At 38.1% G+C, this 24985-nt stretch overlaps 1 protein-coding gene across 1 annotated transcript in view; it reads right to left on the bottom strand.

The window, feature by feature from the left end:
* The window catches only part of IFT57 (intraflagellar transport 57), a 60561-nt gene that overhangs the window by 21594 nt on the left and 13982 nt on the right, over positions 1–24985 (bottom strand). Inside the window, exons 5-6 of the mRNA XM_079923290.1 lie at positions 23014–23082; positions 4950–5072 (exon numbers count right to left, since the gene is read on the bottom strand). Coding sequence (XP_079779416.1) covers positions 4950–5072; positions 23014–23082 — 192 coding nt within the window. The remainder of the gene's footprint in view (positions 1–4949; positions 5073–23013; positions 23083–24985) is intronic.

Below are 24985 nucleotides of genomic sequence, written 5' to 3'. Positions count from 1 at the left end.
AGCATCAGTTCCTGCAGGACAATGCCCTGTCATTTCTCCACCCAGATCCTAGAGCTCCTGGTTTGACCCCAACCTGCAGAGCTTGGCCAAGCCATCTCCCTACCAAGCACTCAGCTGGAGACTGACAGTAACCTTCTAGCACTACAGACAGCCATCTAAAGGTATGGTTTGTAATTTTTAAGGATATGTGGAAAATGCTCATGATGAAATGATATGTTAAAAAAAGAGGTAAAATCTCAGCACCATACATAAAAGCCCACAGAAATAGTGGTCAACATATATTAAGTGATTCTTCTGGCACCATTCTAAGTGCTTTAGATATGTTAATTCATTTAATACTTTTTTTTTTTTTTTTTTCAGTACGCGGGCCTCCCACTGTTGTGGCCTCTCCCATTGCGGAGCACAGGCTCCGGACGCGCAGGCTCAGTGGGCATGGCTCACAGGTCTAGCCGCTCCACGGCATGTGGGATCTTCCCAGACTGGGGCACAAACCCGTGTCCCCTGCATCGGCAGGCGGACTCTCCACCACTGCGCCACCAGGGAAGCCCCCTTTTTTTTTTTCATTTAATACTTTTAATAACTTTGTTGAGGTAAGCTTTATAATGAATTCCATTTTACAGATGAGGAAACTGAGGCACAGAGTGGTTGCGTAACCTACCCACAGGTTCCAACCGCTAATAAGTGTTAGACTCAAGATGAGTACTCAAGTGTCCTGAGTTTAGAATTTGTGCTTTTCACCAGTATGCTATATTGTCACTAATTGAATAGGTAAGAGCCTGGGTTGGAGGTTCAAATATCATATCTGTCACTTACTAGGCAGAGGCAAATAACTTCTCTGTGTTTCAGTTTCCTCATCTGTAGTAAAAGGTACCTGCATATCATAGGGCAGTGGAAAGGATTAAATGAGTCAATGTACGTAGTGCTAAGAACAGCACTTGGCACAATGCAAACACTTAGTAAGTATCATTTATTATTATTATTTTCATCATATCATATATACCTTTACTAAGGAAAAAATTAGAAAGATTTACCAAAGTGATACTTATATGAATCCAATTACACCCTAGGTAAAAATATAAGGCTGATTGTTATCAATATTCCCTTAAGTGATGGAAGCATTAGGGCAGGAATTTTGTAAATTCTTCCTGAATACCGATACAGATACAAACCTAAGAGAGCTATCATAGAATACAATAATATTACAAAACAATATTGTAACATAACAATAATTAACATTTATTAGGCAGTAACTATGTGTCAGACACTGTTCTTGTTTCTTTACAACTCCTCCATGAGGTAAGGAATATAATTAGTCCCATTTTACAGATGAGGAAAGGAGGAACAGAGAGCTATAGTAGCTTGCCCTAGATCACACAGCTAGTAAGTGGTAGAAATATGAATTTTGGGTGTCAAGGGAAGGTGTGTGAGATAGGCTCCATCCTCTCTGGGTCTTTATAGCTACCAAAGTTCTACTAAGTTTCTGAAACTCTGGGTCAATAAATCAGGATTTGATGGTGGGACTAAATGTGTAATCCCTAGCTTCTAATTCACAGTACACTACCTGCCTCCTCTCCCCTTGAAATATTACTTCTGTATTATTTTTATAATTAACAACAAAATTGTGTTTTAAAAAGACTCAGAGATTAGGATAATTCTTGACCAGTTACAGATTTAAGTCTAGTGAGTATAATCAGAGATGTTTGCTCTTAGTGTTAAATTCCACCAGCGTAGTTATATAACACTTGTGGGCACTACTATGGGGTCTAATAAAGAACAATAAAAAAGAGATAAAAAAATCAGAAAAGGAAAGAGTTAGAGAAATAAAGAGTAAAAAAAAAAGAAAGGAAAGAACAAAAAGTCCAGGATGTATTATACTCGTAGACGATTTTATTAGGTGGCACCGACATCCACTCTAGTTTAGGTGTCCTCAGACTGCCCTTCTAAGGAATTGATGCCTGAGCCTTACTCACTTGGTCAGAACTGAGGCCTTAACGAGGATTGGCTAATGACCTGGTTAATGACCCAGGATTTTGCTGAATTTATCAACTCTCTTGGCAAAACTTCTGACTGTCTTCAGATACATTATTCCAAATTGAGGCAGATCTGAGATGGGTATATAGCTACTCTAGAAGTAATCACCAGGAGCATTCTCTATACCCAGCTCTAAAAAGGGAACTGCTAATACAGTCCATTCAAGCCAGCATATGACAAAAATCCTTTATCTTCAGTTGTGGAATGTATTATTTGCAGTTTTGGCAACATACTTATTTTCCCAGTTGTAATTTGTTTAAGCTAATATTAAAATTTATTTGCATTCTTTGAGAACTGGTAATAGTAACAAGTAGTGCCAGAAACAAGAATAAGCTAGCCTAGCAATAAAAACCTGATTACATTATGAAGAATATACAAAATAAAATACTGGTGTATGACAGGATGTCATCAAGCATACAGACTATAATATGCAAAAAGAACGGAAAAGAAGATTTACTTTTTTAATATAATACACTGCTGGGAAGCATACAAGGACTAAAATGAACCTGTGAAGAAAAAAAAGCAAAACATTTGATCCAGTGCCAAATAAATATGGGACTTTTTTTACTTCTAACACAAGGTAATTTTAAAGAAATTTATCATTGTTTTAAATAGTGCTGACCCTATATTACTTATCTCCTACATCTCTATGCTACTTAAAAATTAATGTAACAGTGATCAGTAAAACACATTGATCTGAAAGTAATTAATTCCTTTTCTTCCCCCTCAAACATGAAGTTGAAATCTTGAAAGGTCCTAAATGCCTGCAGTGAGTAAGAGGTTATTGTTTTGTCCAGAAGTAAAGGAGAGGGTTTGGTTTTGGTAGTTAGGAGTTGAGGAAGAATGGGATCAACCATGATTCTGGTGTCAACACTTCCTGATTAAGGAGGATAATGAGTCCGTGAGAAACCACATGTATAACCAGATTACTTTATTTCTGAGACATGAAAAACATTTCTCTATTCATTAGCCCCTTATTTTCTCAAATCAATGTATAATTTTATTTTTCTTAAGTAAGCTGAATAAAGAATTGACCCTAAAGCTGTAATTCCCATTTGCTACAGCTGAAATACTTAGGAGAAAGAAGGGTTTACGAAACACTGGACACAAGGACCAAATTATCTAGAGAAGAATTCTGAAAAAGCAATCAAATAGGACTCTATGTCAGTATTTTTACCACAAAAATCTAAACTCAAAATGACATTCACATATTCGAAAAAATACCAACCCCCCCAAAACTTTATCTGACATTTTCGAATGTTGCCTGTAACATGGACTGTATAATTAATGACACAGTATATCCTCATAAGGTCAAGGCTGGTAATGAATGGCATGAGACTAAGAGTCCAACCCCGAATTAGTTAATTCTTCCCCAAATCAGGAGAACATTGATTCTTTAAAAATCCAGGATTTTGACTACTGCAGTATTGGTTTATAAAACTGTATAGGTTAGCAGTTACATTTATATTCTCTCTTTCTTTATTCAGTTACTTCTACTATGTGGAGATCAATGACAGTTCTTAAAAAAAAACACACACTCGTGTGATCCTATTAGATTTTAAGTGAGATGTTTGATTTCAAGAGTTTACTTATCTTGAAAGTAAACAAATTAAACTTGCTTCCTCACGGGACTAAGATGTACTTGAGAGTTCCCAACTACACAATTATTTTAACATGTTGTTCTAACTACAGTCGCAATAATAGTGATGTTTAATTGTATGAAGAAAATTTGTTCTGACAAAACTAAAGAATCAGAAATTACATTTTCACAAAAAAATTCCATTTTTGAAAATTATGACTTCCAGCAGAGATCAAATCAGGAAAGAAATTCTTATTAATATGTATTTACATATGAGAGATACATAAACAGAGAATTTACCCCCAATGTACTCAAATAATAGCTGTCCTCCATAATGATTGGGTAAATATATTGTAAACAGGCTGTAGGATTTGCCCACTTACTCCAGATAAAGCTTGTTCCACAGCTGTTCACAGTCCAGGAAGACCTCTGTTGTCCTTATCTTATTTTAGGACTGCCCTAGGAGTCTAGGCTACTTCTTAGCTTCTCTAGGATACAGTTCTACATGCCCAAATCCAGGCAATTGAAGTATGAATTAGCTTCCAAGGCACTGAAAACAGCAATCTTTGTATAGCTGCTACTTTGGGGAGCAGACATACAACCACATTTGTAGAGTGACAAGTTTCCCTAGAACCTTGTTCCATAATTCTGGGGCTTGTCTCTAGCCTCCAAGGATAAAAATCCTTGAATTTTTTTTACCTAGATGTCTCTCTAGCCCCTTTTATAGAGATTATTATAATACTAATAAGAGTAGTATTGTCTAGTCACCTATTAGCTTGTTCTGAAGTTCTTACTCATAAATTGTAGGAAAAAAGTAAGCAGAAACTTGATTAAATGGGCCAGTTCATCTGGCCTAATCCCCAAATCTTTATTGCATATGATTTCTTGATTATGTTCTTAATATTAAACTTTTAATCATGTGTACTGAGTAGATTATGTAAGGTAGCTTCCAGGATGTCTTCTGTTTTGTCAACCAGCAGAGTTCTAAACCATTTTTTAACTCTACTCAGTTAGTATACAGTCACAGAATTCCAATTTCATTCACTATTCACCTAAACAAAATATGATTGCCAAGAAAATATATCAAAATGTATTGAGAAAATACGCCTTAATCCTAGGGAAATGTGATGTGTTCCAAATCATTTTAAAGATACACTCCTTGCTTTGTGGGCCATATTACATTATTTATTCATTCAACAACAATTTATTAAATCTCTATTAAAATAAAACATTGGAAACTGAATCCCTTCTTAAATCACTTTTGTAACTGGGAGTACCCTTGACCCTGAAATGGCCTTATAAAAATCTATCTGAACAAAATGTGTTCTCTCTTCTATACCTTATTGTCAGTCCTGATCGTGACTTTCAGTTGTGGTAGTACACGTTCCACTTCTAGATTCCATTCCGCAGCATCTGTTGTGGATTCCAAAATATCTTCTTGTTTGGCAGACTCGTTCATATCCTAAGAAAGGAAAGATATCACAGGATTGAGAGTTTATAAAAAGAAATGGTAAAATTTTGAGGCATTTTAGCAGCACTGCACAATTTATATCAAGCATGGTAGTATTAAAATTACAGCGGCAGAAGAAATTTTTTTCTGTCCTCTTATCCATGTTGAAAGAAAATGATGCACCAACCTGGTAGAATAGAAAAGTTACTATTTATAAAAGAAGCAAATATGTGATTTAACTATTTTTACAAAGAATAATTTTTTTGAGATATCAGAGTGAACTCAATGGGAATACTGTCAAATGAATAAGCCATTTAGGTATGTTAATTGGTAATGGTAGAAAAGATGCAAACACTCACATGTTTGGTAACAAAACATTGCCTTAGTTTGAATTCACTGTACTGAAATACAAACCCAAAATCTGAAAGACAAAAAAGATAAGATCCCAGAAGTAAAGGGCACATTGTTTACAAATTTTGTATTTATAAGATGATATTTTGGTTAGGTCAAACCATAATATAGCTTAAAAATGTGATTTAATGCAGACCTATTTGAACTCAAATAGGGTAGAGGTCGACTTTCTTGCATTTGTTTTCTGCTGTTGAGTAATAAGCTCAATTCAGTCCTGTCTTTGAATCAGAAAAGGAAAATTTTTTTTTTCCATTTTCTCAGCCCTCCACATTTCGGCATTAAGTATGTATGGATCTGAAAACATAAAGAACGTAAAAATTAATGATTTAAAGATAAAGTTTAATGCATTAATTTTGGTAGTATTTTTCCTTTTATGCTCCCTTGAAAAATTATTTAAAAAGTAAGAAAAATATAAAAAATTATTAATATAGAAAAAAAGAAACCTGAGAGATACAAACAGCCAAATACAAGGTATAAACCCTACATGGATTCTAACTTAAACAATCGGTAAAAAGATGTTTTTGAGACAATTAGGGAAATTTGAATACGAAGAGTATTAGATGATATTAAGGAATTATTATTAATTTTATAGATATGACAATGGCATGATGGATACGTTAAAAAAAGGCTTTATAAATCAGAGATAAATGTTGAAATATTGACAGGTGAATTTACATAATGTCTGAAATTTACTTTAAAATACTATGGGGCGAAGAGAAAAGGAGGGAGGGGCTTTAGAGGAAACACAATCAACCAAAGGTTAACTGTTAAACAAGGTACTGTTGCATAAGGGTTCATTATCTCATTCTAATTCTGTATATGTTTGCAATTTCCCATAATACAACATTTAAAAATAAAAGACTATATAAACAACCTCATGGTGAAATTACATTCTCATTGTGAATTTATGTCACTAAAAGATACTTCTTGTCCAGTATAACACTAAGTACAAGAATAACCTTATATTGGGATTTAATTTTGGGGGGAGCTTGAGGTCTTCAGGGGCTTTGAACTGACTCCCGACTGAGTCTCTAGGTCACTGCTGATGTGAAAAAACCTCTCTCTCTCTCCTACCTCCCAGCTCATATTAGCAAGTTCTAAACAGACTCAGAGCCTTAAAAGGAGCATATATTGCTTTCTGTTCAGAAATTCAGGGGGCTATACAGTTCTAACCACGCAATTAGAGAATGGGTAACTAATATATGCTTTTTGCATTTCACAATATGTGGTCTGAATTTATTCAGTTAGTATAAAAAATACAAGCATTAATTTAAGAAAAGTAAAATGTGGAAACTCCAAATGAAAAATGTCCAAGATTCTATTTTAAGCATTAAAGTGCTCATTTAAATATAGAAACATTGTATTATTTTGAGCACCTAATATAATGCTATAGACCTATATAAACTGAATCCAAGGTAGCACAATAGCATCATAGCTGGGGACGGGTGGCAGTATTCACAAAGCAGACATGTGTGAAGTTATATAAGAATGTATGTGATGGCATGAGAAGAGATACTGGGTCTCCCAGTGGAAACCTAAAGCCACAGGGAAAATTCTCAGTCATGAAACTCCACACTGACATTCATTAATGTTCATATACTTGCACACTCACTGGCACATCCCAGTACCCATCCCTGGCTCTAGGAGGCCCAATTCTGACTGGCTCATTTTCTATAAAAAACCGGGTAGACTTATGAGGATGACAGTGGGGGTGGGAGGATGTACACACTACCAGTGGGATGTGAGCGCTGACATTTGGAGCGTGTGTGTGATATATACACAGGCTTGCTCCTTCCAGGGTTATGAGCTCCACATCCCAATCGCACAGAGCCAGACTGAGTCGAAAAGGGGCACGTCCTTTTAAGCAGCAGTTCTGTATGATTCCTAATAGAACGCAGGTGTTCTGGTCACTGATTTAAAAATAAGTTTGACTTACAGAACCACTGTTTGGGTGAATTGAAACTAGTGCTACTGATTAAATCCTTGAGCCACTCTTCCCGAACCCCATCATCCCCTCCATCCCATCCCCCCTTCTTCCCTTCCTTACAGGAGGGTGGAGTCCAAAATCACCAAACAAAGCCAGAGAGGGTACCCATCCACATTCCCACCTTCTTCAGGCCTGAACATCAGATTGTTCAAGCTGTGCATAACATACTTAAAATTTTCACTCAAGGAAGGGCACATTTTTCTAATTTTCATGAAGGCAAATGGTCAGTATTGGCTCTGTTTGAATCGGACAGTAGAGTACATGGAGATCAAACACCACATCAAGACAGCCCTGTGCATAAGCTATAATACTGTTTGGTTTTATATTGGGCACTTCAGTAAGTTACATTTACCCTTCTTAGCTTATTATTTGGTTCCTTCAGGCAATAATTTGCTAATTCCTACTCCCAATGTCCTGAAATGATTTAATGTAGCAGCTCAAAAATTTTCACTCATTCCTAGGCTATAGTTAATATACTGGGGGAAATGGCCTAGTTACTAAATGAAGAAAGGGCAAAAAAAGAGAACATTAGGCTTGGTAGAACAGCATTAACTTATTCAAACTATACAGTCCCTTTCTACTTCCATCTTTGCACATCTATTTCATAACCTTGTTCCTCACTCAGAATTTCCTAATGCCTAATAAGTGGATACATTAACTGAGCAAGCCCTACATATGAAGTATAAATCATTTTAACCACACCTTGGTTATAATACTTTGAGAAAACCTTTCCTTTCCGATTGTTTCTCTAATAACAAATGGTATTTTATGTGGAGCTATTAGTTAAAGAGAAATAAACTGCTGTTTCCATTTAATCAAAATTTTATATCATCATGACAAAGTTCCTCTCTGAAACAACATTAACGAAGATAAAGCATGGCTCCTGGGAAACTGCATTTTCCAGTTAATGCTGCTGAAGAAACAATTAGAAGCTCAGTAAGACACAGGTTATCCCGAAGTCTCATTTATAATTAATTAATTTACCAATAAGCCATTTGTTAAGCTCCTACAACATTCAAGGTAAGAATCCAGGCACTGTGCTTGGTATGGAGAGATAGAAGGATTTAATCCCTGCCTGCAAAGAGTTTACAGCCTATTAGGAAGAGTCTGAGGCTAGTTAGTGGGGGTAATAATTGGTCCTAAGAAAAAGAAACTGATGAGAACTGACCCTAAGACTGCCAAAGGGAGAGCTGAAGATAACAGTCCAAGGCATCCCCTAACGTAACCTTGAGGCATACTACCCAGGGTCAGTTCAAGGATCGAACATGGAAGGTTGGCGCTCCGTACTGCTCCCTCCCCGGGAGCCCCTGCCTCCCTACCTCCCTCCCGGAATGACTAAGGGCAGAGGGGCCCCACCCCCCAACCCCGCCGCCCAGGATGGAGCCCGCGTTTATGCGGAGCTGTAACTCCTGGCTCAGGATCTCTTCCCTCCACTGCTGCTGAGCCGCCCCAGAGCCCAATGGGAGGGTGGAGCGACTCCCAACCCCGCCCCCGCCCACGGCTGCAGCGCCGCCAGCTCTGGAGGGGCCCCTCCGGCCGAAGCCGTGACCTTCCTGGGGACCGCGGGCCAGGAAATCAAATTATCAGTGCCCGAAGGAGACTGACCAGAGGCCCAAGAACACAGGAAATACCAAAAGTCATCACACAAACATCAGCCCCACAGAACCCCTAAAGCCCAGATCCTGAAGAAGCAAAAGGGGAGACAAACTGCCTCAAAAGGGATGTTAGTCATGTATACTCCCTGTAAGAGTACATCAAAGGGCTTGTTTCCACTGAGGATTACAAGAGATGCTACAAAGGCACTTTCAGTTTTCAATATAATGGAAATAAAAACTATTATACTGGCATTGTAATTTATTTTCCCCATACCATCATTGAGGTTGGGTGCCTCTTCATATGTAAAATGATCATTTTTATTTCTTTTTCAGTGAAATTTAATTTCATAGGCTCCAAATATTTTTATTTGGTCACTTCTATTTCTTCTTTTGATTGAGAGGCAATTCAAATATACTTTATATTTGTGGTGTCTTCTCCCACAGCATCCTTCCAAGCTAATTACTGTCCACACGGTCACTAAAAAATTTGTCAAGGAACTTGCTTTCACAGGTCATCCACCACTCAAGACACTTGATGTGAGGGCCATCTGCCTTGCACAGCCTTATATCAAGAGCTCTGTATGGAGCTCTCTGCACTCTACTTTTGGACCAGATAAAGGACAGGATGACGATATCATTATTTCCTCACAACCAGGTCAATGCTCAAACATCATTGCCAAGCTGACAGACAACAGGCCTGGGATCTTCTCCTATGATTTTCCCCAGCTTGCCACCAAGACATTTGATCTGAACCATGTCACCATCACCTTAGTCCTGAGAAGTTTGTTTCTAAAATGAACCTGAGGGACTTCCCTGGTGGCGCAGTGGTTAAGAATCCGCCTGCCAATGCAGGGGACACGGGTTGGAGCCCTGGTCCGGGAAGATCCCACATGCCCTAGAGCAACTAAGCCCGTGTGGCACAACTACTGAGCCTGCGCTCTATAGCCTGCGAGCCACAACTACTGAGCCCGCGTGCCACAACTACTGAAGCCCACACGCCTAGAGCCCGTGCTCCGCAACAAGAGAAGACACCGCAATGAGAAGCCCGCGTACCACAACGAAGAGCAGCCCCTCCTTGCTGCAACTAGAGAAAGCCCTCGTGCAGCAAAGAAGACCCAACGCAGCCAAAAATAAATAAAATTAATTTTTTTAAAAAATAAAATGAACCTGAAATACAACCCCCCCCCAAAATGCAATGTTACTTGCCTGCTCAGAATCCTGTTCCAGAAAGTAGTCTCCCCTTTTCCCAGGTAATATTAATGGGATAGTTAAGCATCTGAAGAAATACTGTGTTCTCTGTGTGTGTGTGTATTTATACACACACACACACACACACACACACACACACAAATATACATAGTTGGTTGTGGTTGGTCTTATGAAGATAGGGGTGTAATAAGAGAAGGCCCTGCATTTCAGTAAGGGAGATCATGTGAGGATATATAAAGCCCTTTGCATTGGATAGCGTGCATAGTGCTGCAAAGCTGTTCTGGTCAACTAGGCTAAGTATGACTACAAAACCTGATACATTTTCAAAGTGCAAAATCTCTTACTTAACTCTGGGGGCTACAGGTAGGCCACGGCTACCAGTAGGGGGAGTAATGTATTAACAGAGAGAGACGGACCTATTAAGTATTAATACAGAAAACTGTTACAGGTGATATACAGTGGAAGCACTGGTCATGTTTTTGGTATACCTGTTGAGTTGCCATCTTAAAACAAAGAACTTAAAACTATCTCTTTGGGGAGAAACTATTCCTAATGGGTACTGCACACACATTACTGGAAAACCCGGTAAGAGAACAGGGACTAATCAGGTTACTGGCCAGAGAAATGTTGACTATGACTTCCTGATGTCAGCAAGAGTTAACTCCACTCATTTCAACTCTGCTAGGTCCATAACAACAAAAGCCTGGTACTACAGGATCTTTTTGATCCCAAGGGTCCAAGCCAGATTGGGCAGTTGGCTCTGGTTAAGACATCCCCCCATTGGGAATAAAGAAGAAAGCTGGGAATAGCGTAAGGCAGTATTTCTAAAACTTGACTAATTATGGCCACCCTACATCCCTTGATCACTGACTGAGACCTCGTCTGGTAAAGGGAACATATATGCCTGCATGGGCAGACCCAAGAGTGAAGCTCAAGGCTCAGTCAAGGAAATGAGAAGACATTTCCTTGGGAATGGAGTCCCCATGTCAGACATTACAGAGAGATCACAAGTTCAGGTGGGAGCCTGCTGGGAGGACCTAGATCGTAAGGGCCTGGACAGAAGCTGGATTCACAGACTTCCAGGTGAAAACGGGAGATGAAGGGAGAGTTAGAAGATCCCAACACCGAACTAGTAATGAAATGAGAATAAGTGGAGGTGCTTACGTCTACAATTACCAAGCCAAAATCCCTACCTCTTAGGAAGATCTGACACCACTGTCAGACTGGATTCTGGATACTGGTAAATGCTGACATTTACTGGCTGTAATTTTTTTTTTTTTTTTTGTGGTACGCGGGCCTCTCACTGTTGCGGCCTCTCACATCGCGGAGCACAGGCCCCAGACGCACAGGCCCAGAAGCCATGGCTCACGGGCCCAGCTGCTCCGCGACATGTGGGATCCTCCCGGACCGGGGCATGAACCCGCGTCCCCTGCACTGGCAGGCGGACTCCCAACCACTGCGCCACCAGGGAAGCCCTACTGGCTGTAATTTTTAAAAAATATTTGTTTATTTGGCTGCAGCGGGTCTTAGTTGCGGCATGCAGGATCTTCGTTGCTGTGTGCGGGCTCTTAGTTGCGGCATGCGGGATCTAGTTCCCTGACCAGGGATCAAACCCAGGCCCCTTGCATTGGGAATATGGAGTCTTAACCACTGGACCACCAGGGAAGTCCCTTACATCTTTCTGATGTCTCGTATTGTATGTACTATTCCGTAATACAATGATGCCCTCAGGGCGGAGAAATCTGGATACGACTGATCCCACACTAAATGATCCCAGATAACTAAAGTTGCTCACATTCTGCCTGTATACTGTTCCTGTAGCTTCCTGTTATCAAGATGCCAGTGATCACCTGCGGCTGTCTCCCTGCTTGCCTGTAGTACCCCTTCCTCCTCCTAGGCTGCTGTGGGTTTAGAAACCTAATAACCAAGCTTGTTAGAACGTAGGCAAAGTCAGAATACAGGGGAAAAAAGTGGGCACTCAGGGACAGGGGGCAGTGAGGTTAGGTCTCTTCATAGAATATTTTTAAATGGAAGTGTTTATACTTATTTTGGTTGCTCAGAGGCCTTTTTCGCATTTTTCCTTATCTGCTGTTTTTTCAAGATATGATAGGTGGCCAAAAGGCTAACATAGTATATACGGTCTTACTATGAATTAAACAGGGTTTCTCCTAAGGATATCTAGTGTCCCTGTTTCCTTACAATCTATCAATAAAGCTAGATAGAGGGATAAGTTATTTCAATCAAGAGTGTTCATCAAAATCCAATGATTTTAACAAACTATACTTAAGGCAGAGTTAAAACCTTTCATGTCCCTACAAGCCAATTCTTCTTCATGATTAAAGAAGCAGAAATTGGGATTTTGGTTCATTATTTTCTTTCCAAATTAGGTTTTACATAATTTAACACTATATTACTATGAAGAAAAAAATGTTTAATACCATAAAAAAAGTATCTTCAGATTTGTTCTGAATAACCAAATTAAACCCCGGCTAATCTATCAAAAGAAATAGATAGATGGTAGCCTCTATCTTTAAATATATGAAGTTCATAAAAGGTTTTCTTAAGTTCAATTTTAAGACTATCAAAAGAAATTTTATTCTAAGTTATAATGTGAACCAAGACGAATAAATTATGCTCCAACAAATCAAAAAAGGTAAAAAGAAAGCTCCCCAAATTAACACAAAATAAATTTAATTTTCCAATAGGAAATATGAAATTATTTTTGAATGACAATTTAACCTCCTATATTATTTCTATTTAACACATCAAACTACCTTTGCTACTACTTTAACTACTTTAGCTACATTGGTACACTAAGTGCTAAGATAAAACCATCTCTGACTTTTTATTTTCTCAAAATAAAACCAAAAGAAAGTATCCCTGGAAGTATGTCTGGAGGAACTAATGTAGACATTATACTTGGTGTTGCAGAGTATGCAAAATAAGTCTAACTTTTTATGGCATGAATTTCTAAAAGGCTTCTTTCCTTCGAGATGGCAACCACATAGATATACCAGTGCTCAAATACCATACTTGGTCAATATCAAGAGAAGGGGTCCCCAACCCCCGGGCCGCACACCTGTATTTGTGGCCTGTTAGGAACCAGGCAGCACAGCAGGAGGTGAGCAGCTGGTGAGTGAGTGAAGCTTCATCTGTATTTACAGCCACTCCTCATTGCTCGCATTACCACCTGAGCTCCGCCTCCTGTCAGATCATCGGCAGCACTAGATTCTCATAGGACCATGAACCCTACCGTGAACTGCGCATGTGAGGGATCTAGGTTGCACACTCCTTATGAGAATCTAATGCCTGATGATCTGAGGTGGAGCTGAGGCTGTGATGCTAGCGCTGGGGAGCGGCTACAAATACAGATCATCATTAGCAGAGAGGTTTGACTGCACAGGGACTATAATAAATCAGTTGCTTGCAAACTCATATCAAAATCCTACCAGTGAGTGGCAATTGACTTTGTCCGTGCTAGAAGAGGATCAACTGCTTGAGATTGCAAATGACGGTGGCCTTAAAAGTTTGTTTGAGACAACTTCAAATCTCCATACATTCTGGATTAAAGTCAAGGCGGAGTATCCTGAGATTGCCACAAAAGCACTGAAAAGCCTGCTTCCGTTTCCAACACCCTATCTTTGTGAAGCAGGGTTTTCTGCAGTGACAGCAACCAAAACGAGATCACGGAGTAAACTGGACATAAGCAACACACCTCGGGTGTCACTGTCTCCCATCACCCCCAGATGGGACCATCCAGTTGCAGGAAAACAAGCTCAGGGCTCCCACTGATTCTGCATTATGGTGAGTTGTATAAGTATTTCATTACATATTACAATGTGATAATAAGAGAAATAAAGTGCACAATAAATGTAACCCACTTGAATCATCCCGAAGCCATCCCACCCCCGCTCCCAGTCTGTGGAAAAATTGTCTTCCATGAAACCGGTCCCTAGTGCCAAAAAGGCTGGGGACTGCTGTTGTAGAGGGTGAAATAAGTCTAACTTTTTAATGGAACAAATTTCTATAAGGTTTCTTTTGAGATTGTAACCACATGGATATATCAGTGCTCAAATACATCTGAAGAACTCGATTCATATACTTACTGAGAGGAACATGAAAGTCCACTTAACTGTCAAGAGTAAATATTCCCAGGACTCAGGGAAAAGGGAACTAAGTTGTCTTGAGAATCACCACAGCATGATGTAAATGTTAAGTGGATGAAATCAGGAATGCCGTCTCTGGTCAAACCCCCCCTTCATCACTTACTAGCTGTCATTAAACCTCAGGGTTCCCATCTGTAAAATGGGAATAATAATAGTACCCTCTCCTCATTGGAAGGGTTGATATGGTGATTAAATTAAATGATGTATTTGAAAGGCTTTCACAATACTTGGTACGTAGTAAGCCCTCAATATATGTTAGCAGCTATAATTATCATTATTACATGCCACGCTTGGTACTAGATACCTTTACATATGGGTTAAGTGCCCAGTAATAACACCATGAATCAAAGGAGACTTATTCCTATTTTTTTCGAATGAGAAAAATGAGGTAGAGAGCAGTTAGGTAATTTTCCCAATGTCACATCATTAGTAAGTGGCAGGGCCCAGGCAATGTTACCCTAGAGCACAAGCTCTGAAACACCTTACTGTACGCCTATCAATCCTTTGTCATATAGGTAACAACTATATCCGCCCAGTTTATTACTTGTTTTTTAACTTTTTGGTGTTCCCCACCCCTCCCTATATAAGGTTTTAATTTTTATGCGTTCAGATTTATTAGTATTTTTCCTTTATGGTTTTTAGTTTCCTTGCCATGCTTTATCATGCCTATTTCAACCCATGAATATTACACTTGCCACTCATATTCTTGTGCCTCATCATTTTTTAATTTGTTGATCCATGTGAGGTTTATTTGGGTGTAAGATATGAGGGAGGAGTCCATCTTTTTTCCCCAAATGAATAGCCTGTTATCCTATCACCATTTAATTGAACAGTTTTCCTGATTGATTTGCATTGCTTCATATACTAATATAACTGTATATGTGGATTATTTTATGAACTCTGCACTACTTCATTAATCTATTTTTGTGTCAGTATAATTTTTTTCAGACTTACACAAAAAATTACACAAGTAGCACAAAGAATTCCCATATACCTTTCATCCAGATTCATTAAATGTTAGCATCTTACATGACCTCAGGGCAATTATGCATAAAGGGATATAATGTTTATATCCGGGAGCTGAGATTTGAAGAAATTTTTCTTTGTACTCTTTTGTGCTTTCATTAAAAAAAAAAAAACCAATGAATATACTTCCCTTTTAAAAACAATAAAGTTTTTTTCAATAAAAACAAGTAAAAATATATGTTTGATTAACTTCCAAAAACTAGCTGGTACAGGTGGTAAATGCTTCAGGAGTTGGAATAAGAGAGAGAAGTGCGTTTTAATGGCGATGGTGAGATTTAAGTTTAACTTTACAAGGAAGTTTGGGATGTAAACAGGCAGAAAAGGCAAGCCAAGGGTTTATATAGCCAGGAAGGCATCATAAGCCAAAATATGAAATATTGAATGAACACAGCTTGTGAAGATCACACGAGAAGAGAGACGAGGGGCTTAAAAAGGTGAATACTGGGGAGCAAAAAATATTGAATATATTGTGAAAGACCTTAGAGGACAGGCTGAGGAATGTGAATTTTGTCCTTTAAGCCAGAGGGGAGGCAAAGTAAAGTTACAAACAAGGTAAAATAACTTAGCCCACCAAACTTTATTTAGTACCTACTGTATACCAGGTACTGTGCTACTCCAGGGACAGTGAATAAAATGATAAAAAATCCTCATAAAAGAACATGCTAGTTGTGTTTTATGAAGATTTGTGGGTTGTACATTTGTGGATCATAGGATTAAATGGGGCTGGGTTAGAAGGGAAGGTATCACTAAGAAGGCAGAATTTGAGCTGAACCTTGAACATTGAAGAGTCAGGTAGAGAGATGATGGGAAGGCATTTTGGGTAAGAGACAAAGGAAGAGAGGATAGGATGAGAGCAGATATACTCCTGAGGTGTTTCAAAACCTACGAGAGGTCCTCTTTAACTTAACCTGGAAAAGTTATTCCAGTGAAAGAAAATAAAGTTGGCTATGTGGACAGTTGTCAAATTGCTAAGGGTTTTGAAAGCCAGACCAAAAATGTATTGCTTTATAATCTGTATAAACTGTCCTGAAGGCAACGAAAAGCCATCAAAAATTACTGAATTCAGAATGATCTGACTAAAGTCACGTTTTGGTAAGTAAGACTGAGGAGCGAGATGAAAACTATTTTGGAAAAGGGAGGTGGGGAGATGAAGATGAGAGAGATTTCAAAGGCAGCATCCAGAGGTCTTAGTAACTAACTAGATGTCCTGGATGAAAATGAATCAGTCAGATATTCAAAGCGCTAACACTGTTGGGGGGATGGGTGGGGGTGGGTGTATTTAAAGATTGTACGTTTGCAGAGGAGGACTGAAAAAAAGCACACATTCTGGGTATGCATCTAATATACTGAATTACATAATAAATATAGGCTGTTAGTGTTGATTTAGGAAATACAACCTACCCGTTTATAAAAGGACGGCTTTCAAATGATTCCTGGAAAAAAAAATCATTGTATTACTTTTCATTAAATTCCCCTTAGTCATTTCCGCAGGGGAGACCCTACGTGACAGCAGATTGAGTCCAGTGGGACTTCAATAATAATTCACGTGACAGATTATGAAAATAAAGCCATGCTATCACCAGAGCTTCCTAATTTACAACAAAATGCAACCTTCTTGATAACTTATATGCTATGTAAGCTTTTTATTCAAAAATACTCATGGTGATCTAGAAATTTATTTGTATTGAGAGACTGGGGCTTTTTCTATTCTCCTACAGCACCTAAGAATGTTTGTAACTAATTCCAGTCTCTAGGAGAGGTAAAAAATTATACAAAATAAGAAATGCATCAAATGTATACTCTAGGCCAGCACCATGCTAGGTGTGGTGCACAAGTTCTATTAATCTTAAAATAACCCTTGGTTGAATTGTGTCCCCATCTTACAGATAAGAAAGCTGAGTTACAGAGAGGATAAATCAGTATGGCCACATGGCTAGTGACATGTGGTCAGGATTTTATCTAAGGCTGCTTTTCCACTGTAGCATTGACCTTGAAGGTATGGACTCAGAGCTAGAAGGGACCTTGAAAAGTCCTTGCTTCCTACTTCTTTCTAGGCTCACAATAACACCATGAATGAAAATAAGGATCTTTCCTATTTCAAGTGTGCGTTCAAAAGCTACACTAAAGATCAAGTAAAAGTCTCTTTTACACCCAGCAAGGACTGCTGTTTGAGCCTCCTCTGAGCAGTGAGGAGTACAGCATTTTTCTCTAACCTACATTTCCTATTCACCTCCAGATGTAAAACTGATGGGGTGGTACGGGCTAGCTACCAGAGAAATAAAAGCATTTACTCAGCAATGTGTTCCATCACACTCGAACATGTGGCGTTTTAATTGTTTCTTCTGTGAAACACCAACGATAGACTTCCCACAGTCAGAGCCCAGATAGGAGAACTCACACCCAAATGTTTCAGGAAAAGAGAAGAAAAAACATTTTCCTCGAGCAGGAATCAGAACCAGGGGCCTCCTATGGGGCACGTTGTGTTGTAGAATGGTATTTTTTTCCTGTATTAAGAAAGGACATTTTGTTGAAGAGTAAAGTATAAATCATATGTAAAATGAGGAAAATGTAAAGTATTTAAGATATTAATCGAAGTAGATCCATCTTCTCCCCCTTTTGATCACAATATTGCAGCCTTGCCACAATGACATCCTAAACTAAAACTGAAATGATGATTTTTATTCTACGCCCAGATTTTTACTTCCTTACAGCTTCTGCTTTTTAAGCTAAAAATTCTCTCATTCTTGGTACAATGAATTTTTTGCTAAGTAATTAGAAACCAATTGTGTTTAAACCTTTTGAGATAGTTGGTTTTATGCTGTATAACTCAGGATTTGGTTTCTAAAACCTCAAATTTAGCATCTCAAGTAAGAATGGTGTCTATGGCATGTTTGAAAAAAATGTTTTGAAATGAAGTGATGGGCATTTAAAAATAGAATTCAGAGAGCACACAGCTTCCCTCCCATCTTTTTTTTTTCCACTGGGGGAGAAGAATGACACATCTGCACCATGCTGCCAGAACACTACTGCTGTGATTCTACTGAGCTTCAGAATGGAGGGGAGCTACAGAGACCACTCAAAATTACAGCACAGTTACCATGAACATACAGGTACTTTCCAATCAGCATACTCAAGTTTGAAACAGAAACGACCCAGAACACCTGCCGAACACCTTGCCACCAGAGCCTTCCTTCCCTGCTCCCACCCCTCACATCTCAGCATTCTACCGCACCCCTAACCCTCACAGGCTCTGCCCAACTGTCAGAGCTTTAATTCCACACCAGTGTCCCTCCCACCACGGCCACTCTCAGGGACGCTTCCGCTCAATTTCAGATTTCAAGACCATTCAGAAATCAGAGGGACAGAAAGAGTGTAGAACTTTGTGGGCTAGCTTCAAAGACTAATATCCATCCATATTTTTTTCTTTCTAAGAAAAAATTCAAAATTTCAATAACTAACCTGCAAATCAAACTCTGGAAAAATAAAGCAATCCTTCACTAATTGCAGAAGTTATTATCTTGCAAAGTACAGGCATACCTCAGAGATATTGCAGGTTTGGTTCCAGACCACCTCAATAAAGTAAATACCACAATAAAGAAGCAAGTCACGCAATTTTTTTGGTTTCCCAGTGCATATAAAAGATGTATTTACAATACACTGTAGTCTATTAAGTGTGCAATAGCATTATGTCTAAAAACATAAGGTATGTGCTAATTTAAAATATTTTATCATTAAAAATGTTAACCATCATCTGAGCCCTTAGCAAGCTGCAGCAGTAACATTAAAGATCACTGATCACAAATTGCTGTAACAAATATAACGACAATGACAAACATTTTGAAACATTTGAAAACAATTTGAAACATTTCGAGAATTATCAAAATGTGACACAGAGACACAGTGAGCAAATACTGTTGGAAAAATGGCACCAGTAGACTTGCTTGATGCAGGGTTGCCACAAACCTTCAATTTGTAAAAAATGCAGTATCTGCAAAGCACAATAAAGTGAAGCGCCACAAGATGAGGTATGCCTGTATTATTGGTCAAACCACAATGGGGTAACAGAATTGGAGGAAGAAATCACAGCAAAAATGGCTTTAAAATACTTTTAAACCTCAAAGTAAATAACTATTCTGAAAAACACCTGCTTCCCAACAAACCAGTGCCAAACAATCACTATAAGCGTTCGTGATTGATAGGAAGCGCCATTTTCTTAGAACACCGGTTTCAGTGCTCATGAAATACTGCTGCTGCGTTACAGTCTGATTAGGCAGACATCTTAAAGTTTAGTCAATGGGCACACAGCATCTCTTCACAAATTCTTCAAATTAGCGGTTACAGGCTTCAATTATGCAGTGGGAGTCAGGAAGCTAGACCTCTAGGGTCTCCCTTCAAGGAAGGACTTGCGCTCAGTTGCGGGCAAGGTGGCCAGCAGCCGGCTTCCAGCTGTCAGCTCCCTCGGGCTCTGTCCCACCTGCAGAGCCACCTTACCTGGGGCCGCGTCCTTCCCAGGGCAGACCGCCTCCAGCGACCGGCCCAGCAGGCAACACTTCTCACCCTGACCTTTCACCATGAACATCTTGCATCCCAAACTCTGTCTCAGTGTCCACTTCCAGAGAACACAATCTGCAACATATGTCTCTTTCATTTACCTTTTCTCGTGCTCCATTTACCACAAATCTCAGGAAAATGCTCATGTACACCCAGCTTCTTGAGTCACCATGATACTTAAGGGCACACTTTTCAGGGCCTAGACTTTGCTTTATTTAATGAAAGAAAGGAATATAAGTAGATTTCTCCCTGTATTATCCTACACAGTACATAGAAGAGGACCCAATTATTGCTGAGTTCTTTTCTCTCTGAAGATTAAACTATACTTTCTCATAAAGCTATAAATATAAAATAGCATTCATTCACGTGTGTATTCATTCAACATTATTCAGTACTGAGCACTTTCTACACACCAGGCACAGGTACAAGAGCAGTTAAAAAAGCTTCTGCTCTAGATGAGTTTGCATCCTACTGGTTGAGATAGACAATAAACAAATCAGATGAATACAATGCCAAAGTCTGTGAAGAACAATAAAATGGGGAGGATTAGAGAATGACTGGAGAAACATCTATTGTTTCAAAACCACAGGTAGAGGGGGACTGTTGTAAGCTGCACATTGCTAGGCTGGCAGTCACGTATACATTCAGTACATCAATTTCCTAGATAGTATCCATCATTCTTGCTCTAGTGCAGAATTCATCACATCAACTTTAGTAAAATAATATTTCTTCTGCATTGTGAGCCCACATGCTGCATGAAACACAAAATCTTAAATCTGTGTTACTAACCTATAGCGCAATTCTGTCTTGGGGAAAGAGCAGCCTGAGCCATCGCAAGCTGTAGTCAGATACAGCTGTCTCAGGCAGATGGCTTTAGTGGGCAACATCATAAACTTGCCAGATTTTTTTAAATATGAAAGGGTTTTCTGCCTCATTAGTACTTCATGGCTGACCATCCACAAACACCTGGTGTTCAGACTTCTTCCTCTTGTGAAAATGAAACTATACATAGTCTTAGTTCAAAAAGGTATATGTTATATAATCATTGTCCAAAGGATCTAATACCTAGATAATTATAAAGTCATACGTAGGGGGAAAACCCATCCTTACACAGCTTAATTGAAGTGAAAAATTGAAATCAGGACCAATAGGGACTTAGAGTAATGGTAAAGGCAAGTTAAATCACTTTGCTCCTTCCTAATACTCAAACTACTTAGCCCAGAGGGAATTACAGGTGGCCTTTACCGGCCTCTATTTATATCATCAACATAAGAATGAAGAGTACAAATATCAGCTTCTTTCTAAGAATAACGGTGTATGCATCTCTACTTATGCTTTTTTCTTCATACTTTAGAACTCTGTCATCACATCTTCAACACATACAGGAACACCAAGCACCACAGTGTCCTTGCTTAAGATAGGAATCTACCCTGTTGAACTCTTGTTTTAAGGTAAAGGAGAAAAAGAAATAGAATTGGGAGTCTGGAGAAACTGAGTTCAAATTAAGCCACTGTAATTTATTAGCTTTTTAAAAGATCAAACTGTCCCAAGGTGATAAATTTCAGTTTTTGTATCTGTAAAATGAAAATAACATCTTCTCAAATGCCTTACAAGGTCACTAAAAAACGTGTTTTAAAGTACTTTGAAAACTACAAAGTGATGTGCAAATGTATTGTTACAACTGGAGTTTATCTGTTTGGATTTAAATGTTAACACATTATTCTGAAATAATTTTCAATTGAGCAACAAAAAATACATTCTTTCATTTAAGAAGCATTTATTCAGAATCTTCTGTGTTATACTATGGAGAATATAAAAAATGATAGTTATCCGTGTTAGCAAGAAGCTTGTACAAGTCAGATTTGAGAGAAGGAATGTGGGGGGAAGGTGTGGTTTTGGTTTTTGCCAACACCTTTTAAGTACTTTCTATGTGCCAAACATCATTATAAATGCTTTAGATGTAGTAACTCTTTTAATCTTTAAAAACTCTACATAAAAGCTAATATTTTTATCCTCATTTTACATTTGAGGAAGATAAGGCACAAGAAGGTTGGAAACCTGCCAAAGGTCAGACAGCTAGTTAAGTACTGGAAGTCTCAAAGTCAACTCACACACTCAGTCAAATTAGCCACAGCGTTATGTTATATTACATCTCAAGTTGGGCAGAAAACGCACACATATCATTAATAATACTGACTAATGCTGACTAACAATACTAAGGCAGTGAATGATAAGTGAAGAGATTAGCATGGGGTGAGGTGGCCAAGGAAGTCTTCATGACAGGAACCCAAAACTAGATCCAAACTTGTTGGTAGAATTGAGATAAGAATAATTAAATAAAGAACAAATAAGACTGTGTTTCATACGTACTTTTTTGAGCATGCAATAGGTATCACTTTATTGAAATATAACATACATATAGGAAAACAGAAAAATCCCAAATGTACTTTTGAAATATCTCATTGAGTGGGTTCTCTTTTATAGACTGGATTTATTTCCTAATTAAAACAGAGCAAAAACTGACTTGAAGCAACATATGACTACCTATCCATATACCAGTCTTAATATAAACCATTTTATTTCAAAGAATTACCATTTGAGTATTTCCTATAATCAAGACCATTCAATACGGCCCATTATAATGGAAAATAACTTGAATTATATATACATAACATATATATATATATGTTTTTCCATAATAAAAAATAACATATATATATGTTTTTCCATAATAAAAAAATAACATAAGGCAAATCAATTATTTCCAGTTTACATGAGAAGCCCTGAGTTGATATTCCATGGTATGGACAGAAGGCTTTCCCACTTGCCCCTCTGATTTGTATATTTGCTATAATTATAATATTGTATATATAGAAAAACAGCTTCGAGAGCTACTTTTCAAATGACACACAAAGCAATGGCCAAGAATGATTTCTACTTGTTTCAATTTCTAGCAGAATATGTGTACTGACTGCTTGTTGGTCCTGTGTGTATCACATGTAACTTACCAAGCGATAGGTCTGGGCCTTCAAAAGGCTGAGATCAATAAAGTTTTCTTCATTGTCTGTCTCCTCTTCCTTAGAAAAATAAAAGAGTTTAAAAGTTAATAATTATAAAAGTTGTAATTAAAAAAGGTATTTTCAGATTTCACATACTTAATATGCTAAGCTCTATAGAAAGACTAATGCAGGAAAGGGTATTTAAAAGCCTAGTAGTGTGCATAAAGTAGGGCATAATGTTATCTGTTTTTTGATGATGCCATTTAAAAATAGGACCTCTTTTAGAGTCACTGAAGAAAAGAAAAAAAGAGAGAAAGATGCCACTGCTGTGAAACTGGGGATAAATAAACATAAAAACATAACAAGAAACAGTCCCAAGTGGCATATCTGAAATAAAGAGACACTGGAAGGAGTTAATGGAAATTTTGAGTAACATGACTAAAATGGACAAAAATAAGAGGCTGACAGATATAGAATACTCTCACCTACTCCAGGGACCAATCACATTAACGTATATTTTTGACATCTCATCTTTTATATGCTCAAGTTTAAAGATATTAAATATTAAATGTATATAAGGATGTAAAATATATACATGTAAGATACTAAACTTGTATCTTAGATATTAACTATCTAAAAGAAAAGTTCAGGTAGATTCCAAGCTGGTCCTGATTCCTAGCCCAACTGATATGGGGAATGGGGTCAGAAGAGACCCTTTGAGAATCAATTCCCTCTCCAATATACAGTAAATACAGAGTCTGAGCAGGCTCTCTAAGCATATACAACAAAACTTTAGTTCCCCTTTCTCTTCAAATGTCTTTGTGGTGACAAGTGACATAGTGGGTGAAACAAATTTAACAAGAATATCCAAAGCTTAAAGACATGGTAATAAAGCAAATGGAACTTGGCCCTGAAGTCTTGTACAGAAAAACAAAAAAAATAAGTGGGTGTTGTTTGGTGGACACTTACACATGTAGAGTTGTACAAAAGCTGCAGTGGCAGATTTCAAGGATAACCCTTATCTTTAAGCATTTAGAAGTATCAAGCTTCTTTTCTGACCACAACACTATGAGATTAGAAACCAATTACAGGAAAAAAACTGTATAAAACACAAACATATGGAGGCTAAAAAATATGTTACCAAATAATCAATGGATCACTGAAGAAATCAATGAGGAAATCAAAAAATACCTAGAGACAAATGACAATGAAAACACGACAATCCAAAACTTATGGGATGCAGCCAAAGCAATTCTAAGAGGAAAGTTTACAGCAATACAATTCTACCTTAAGAAATAAGAAAAATCTCAAATAACCTCTCATTACATCTAAAGCAACTAGAGAAAGAAGACAAAACAAAACCCAAAGTTAGTAGAAGGAAAGAAATCATAAAGATCAGAGCAGAAATAAATGAAATAGAGACAAAGAAAACAATAGCAAAGATCAATGAAACTAAAAGCTGGTTCTTTGAGAAGGTAAACAAAATTGGTAAACCTTTAGCCAGACTCATCAAGGAAAAGAGGGAGAGGATTCAAATCAACAAAATTAGAAATGAAAAAGGAGAAGTAACAACAGAGATACAAAGGATCATAAGAGACGACTACAAGCAACTATACGCCAATAAAATGGACAACCCAGAAGAAACGGACGAATTCTTAGAAAGCTAAAACCTTCCAAGACTGAACCAGGAAAAAATATGAACAGACCAATCACAAGTACTGAAATTGAAACTGTGATTAAAAATCTTCCAACAAACAAAAGTCCAGAACCAGATGGCTTCACAGGCGAATTCTATCAAACATTTAGAGAAAAGTTAACACCTACCTTTCTGAAACTCTTCCAAAAAATTACAGAGGGAAGAACACTCTCAAGCTCATTTGACCACCATCACCCTAATACCAAAACCAGACAAAGATACCACAAAAAGAGAAAACTACAGGCCAATATCACTGATGAACATAGACACAAAAATCCCCAACAA

This window comes from Stenella coeruleoalba, assembly GCF_951394435.1.
Source record: "Stenella coeruleoalba genome assembly, chromosome: 5".
NCBI lineage: Eukaryota > Metazoa > Chordata > Mammalia > Artiodactyla > Delphinidae > Stenella > Stenella coeruleoalba.
The sequence above is the reverse complement of the archived record's forward strand: the minus strand, read 5'-3'. Positions and strand labels throughout refer to the sequence as shown.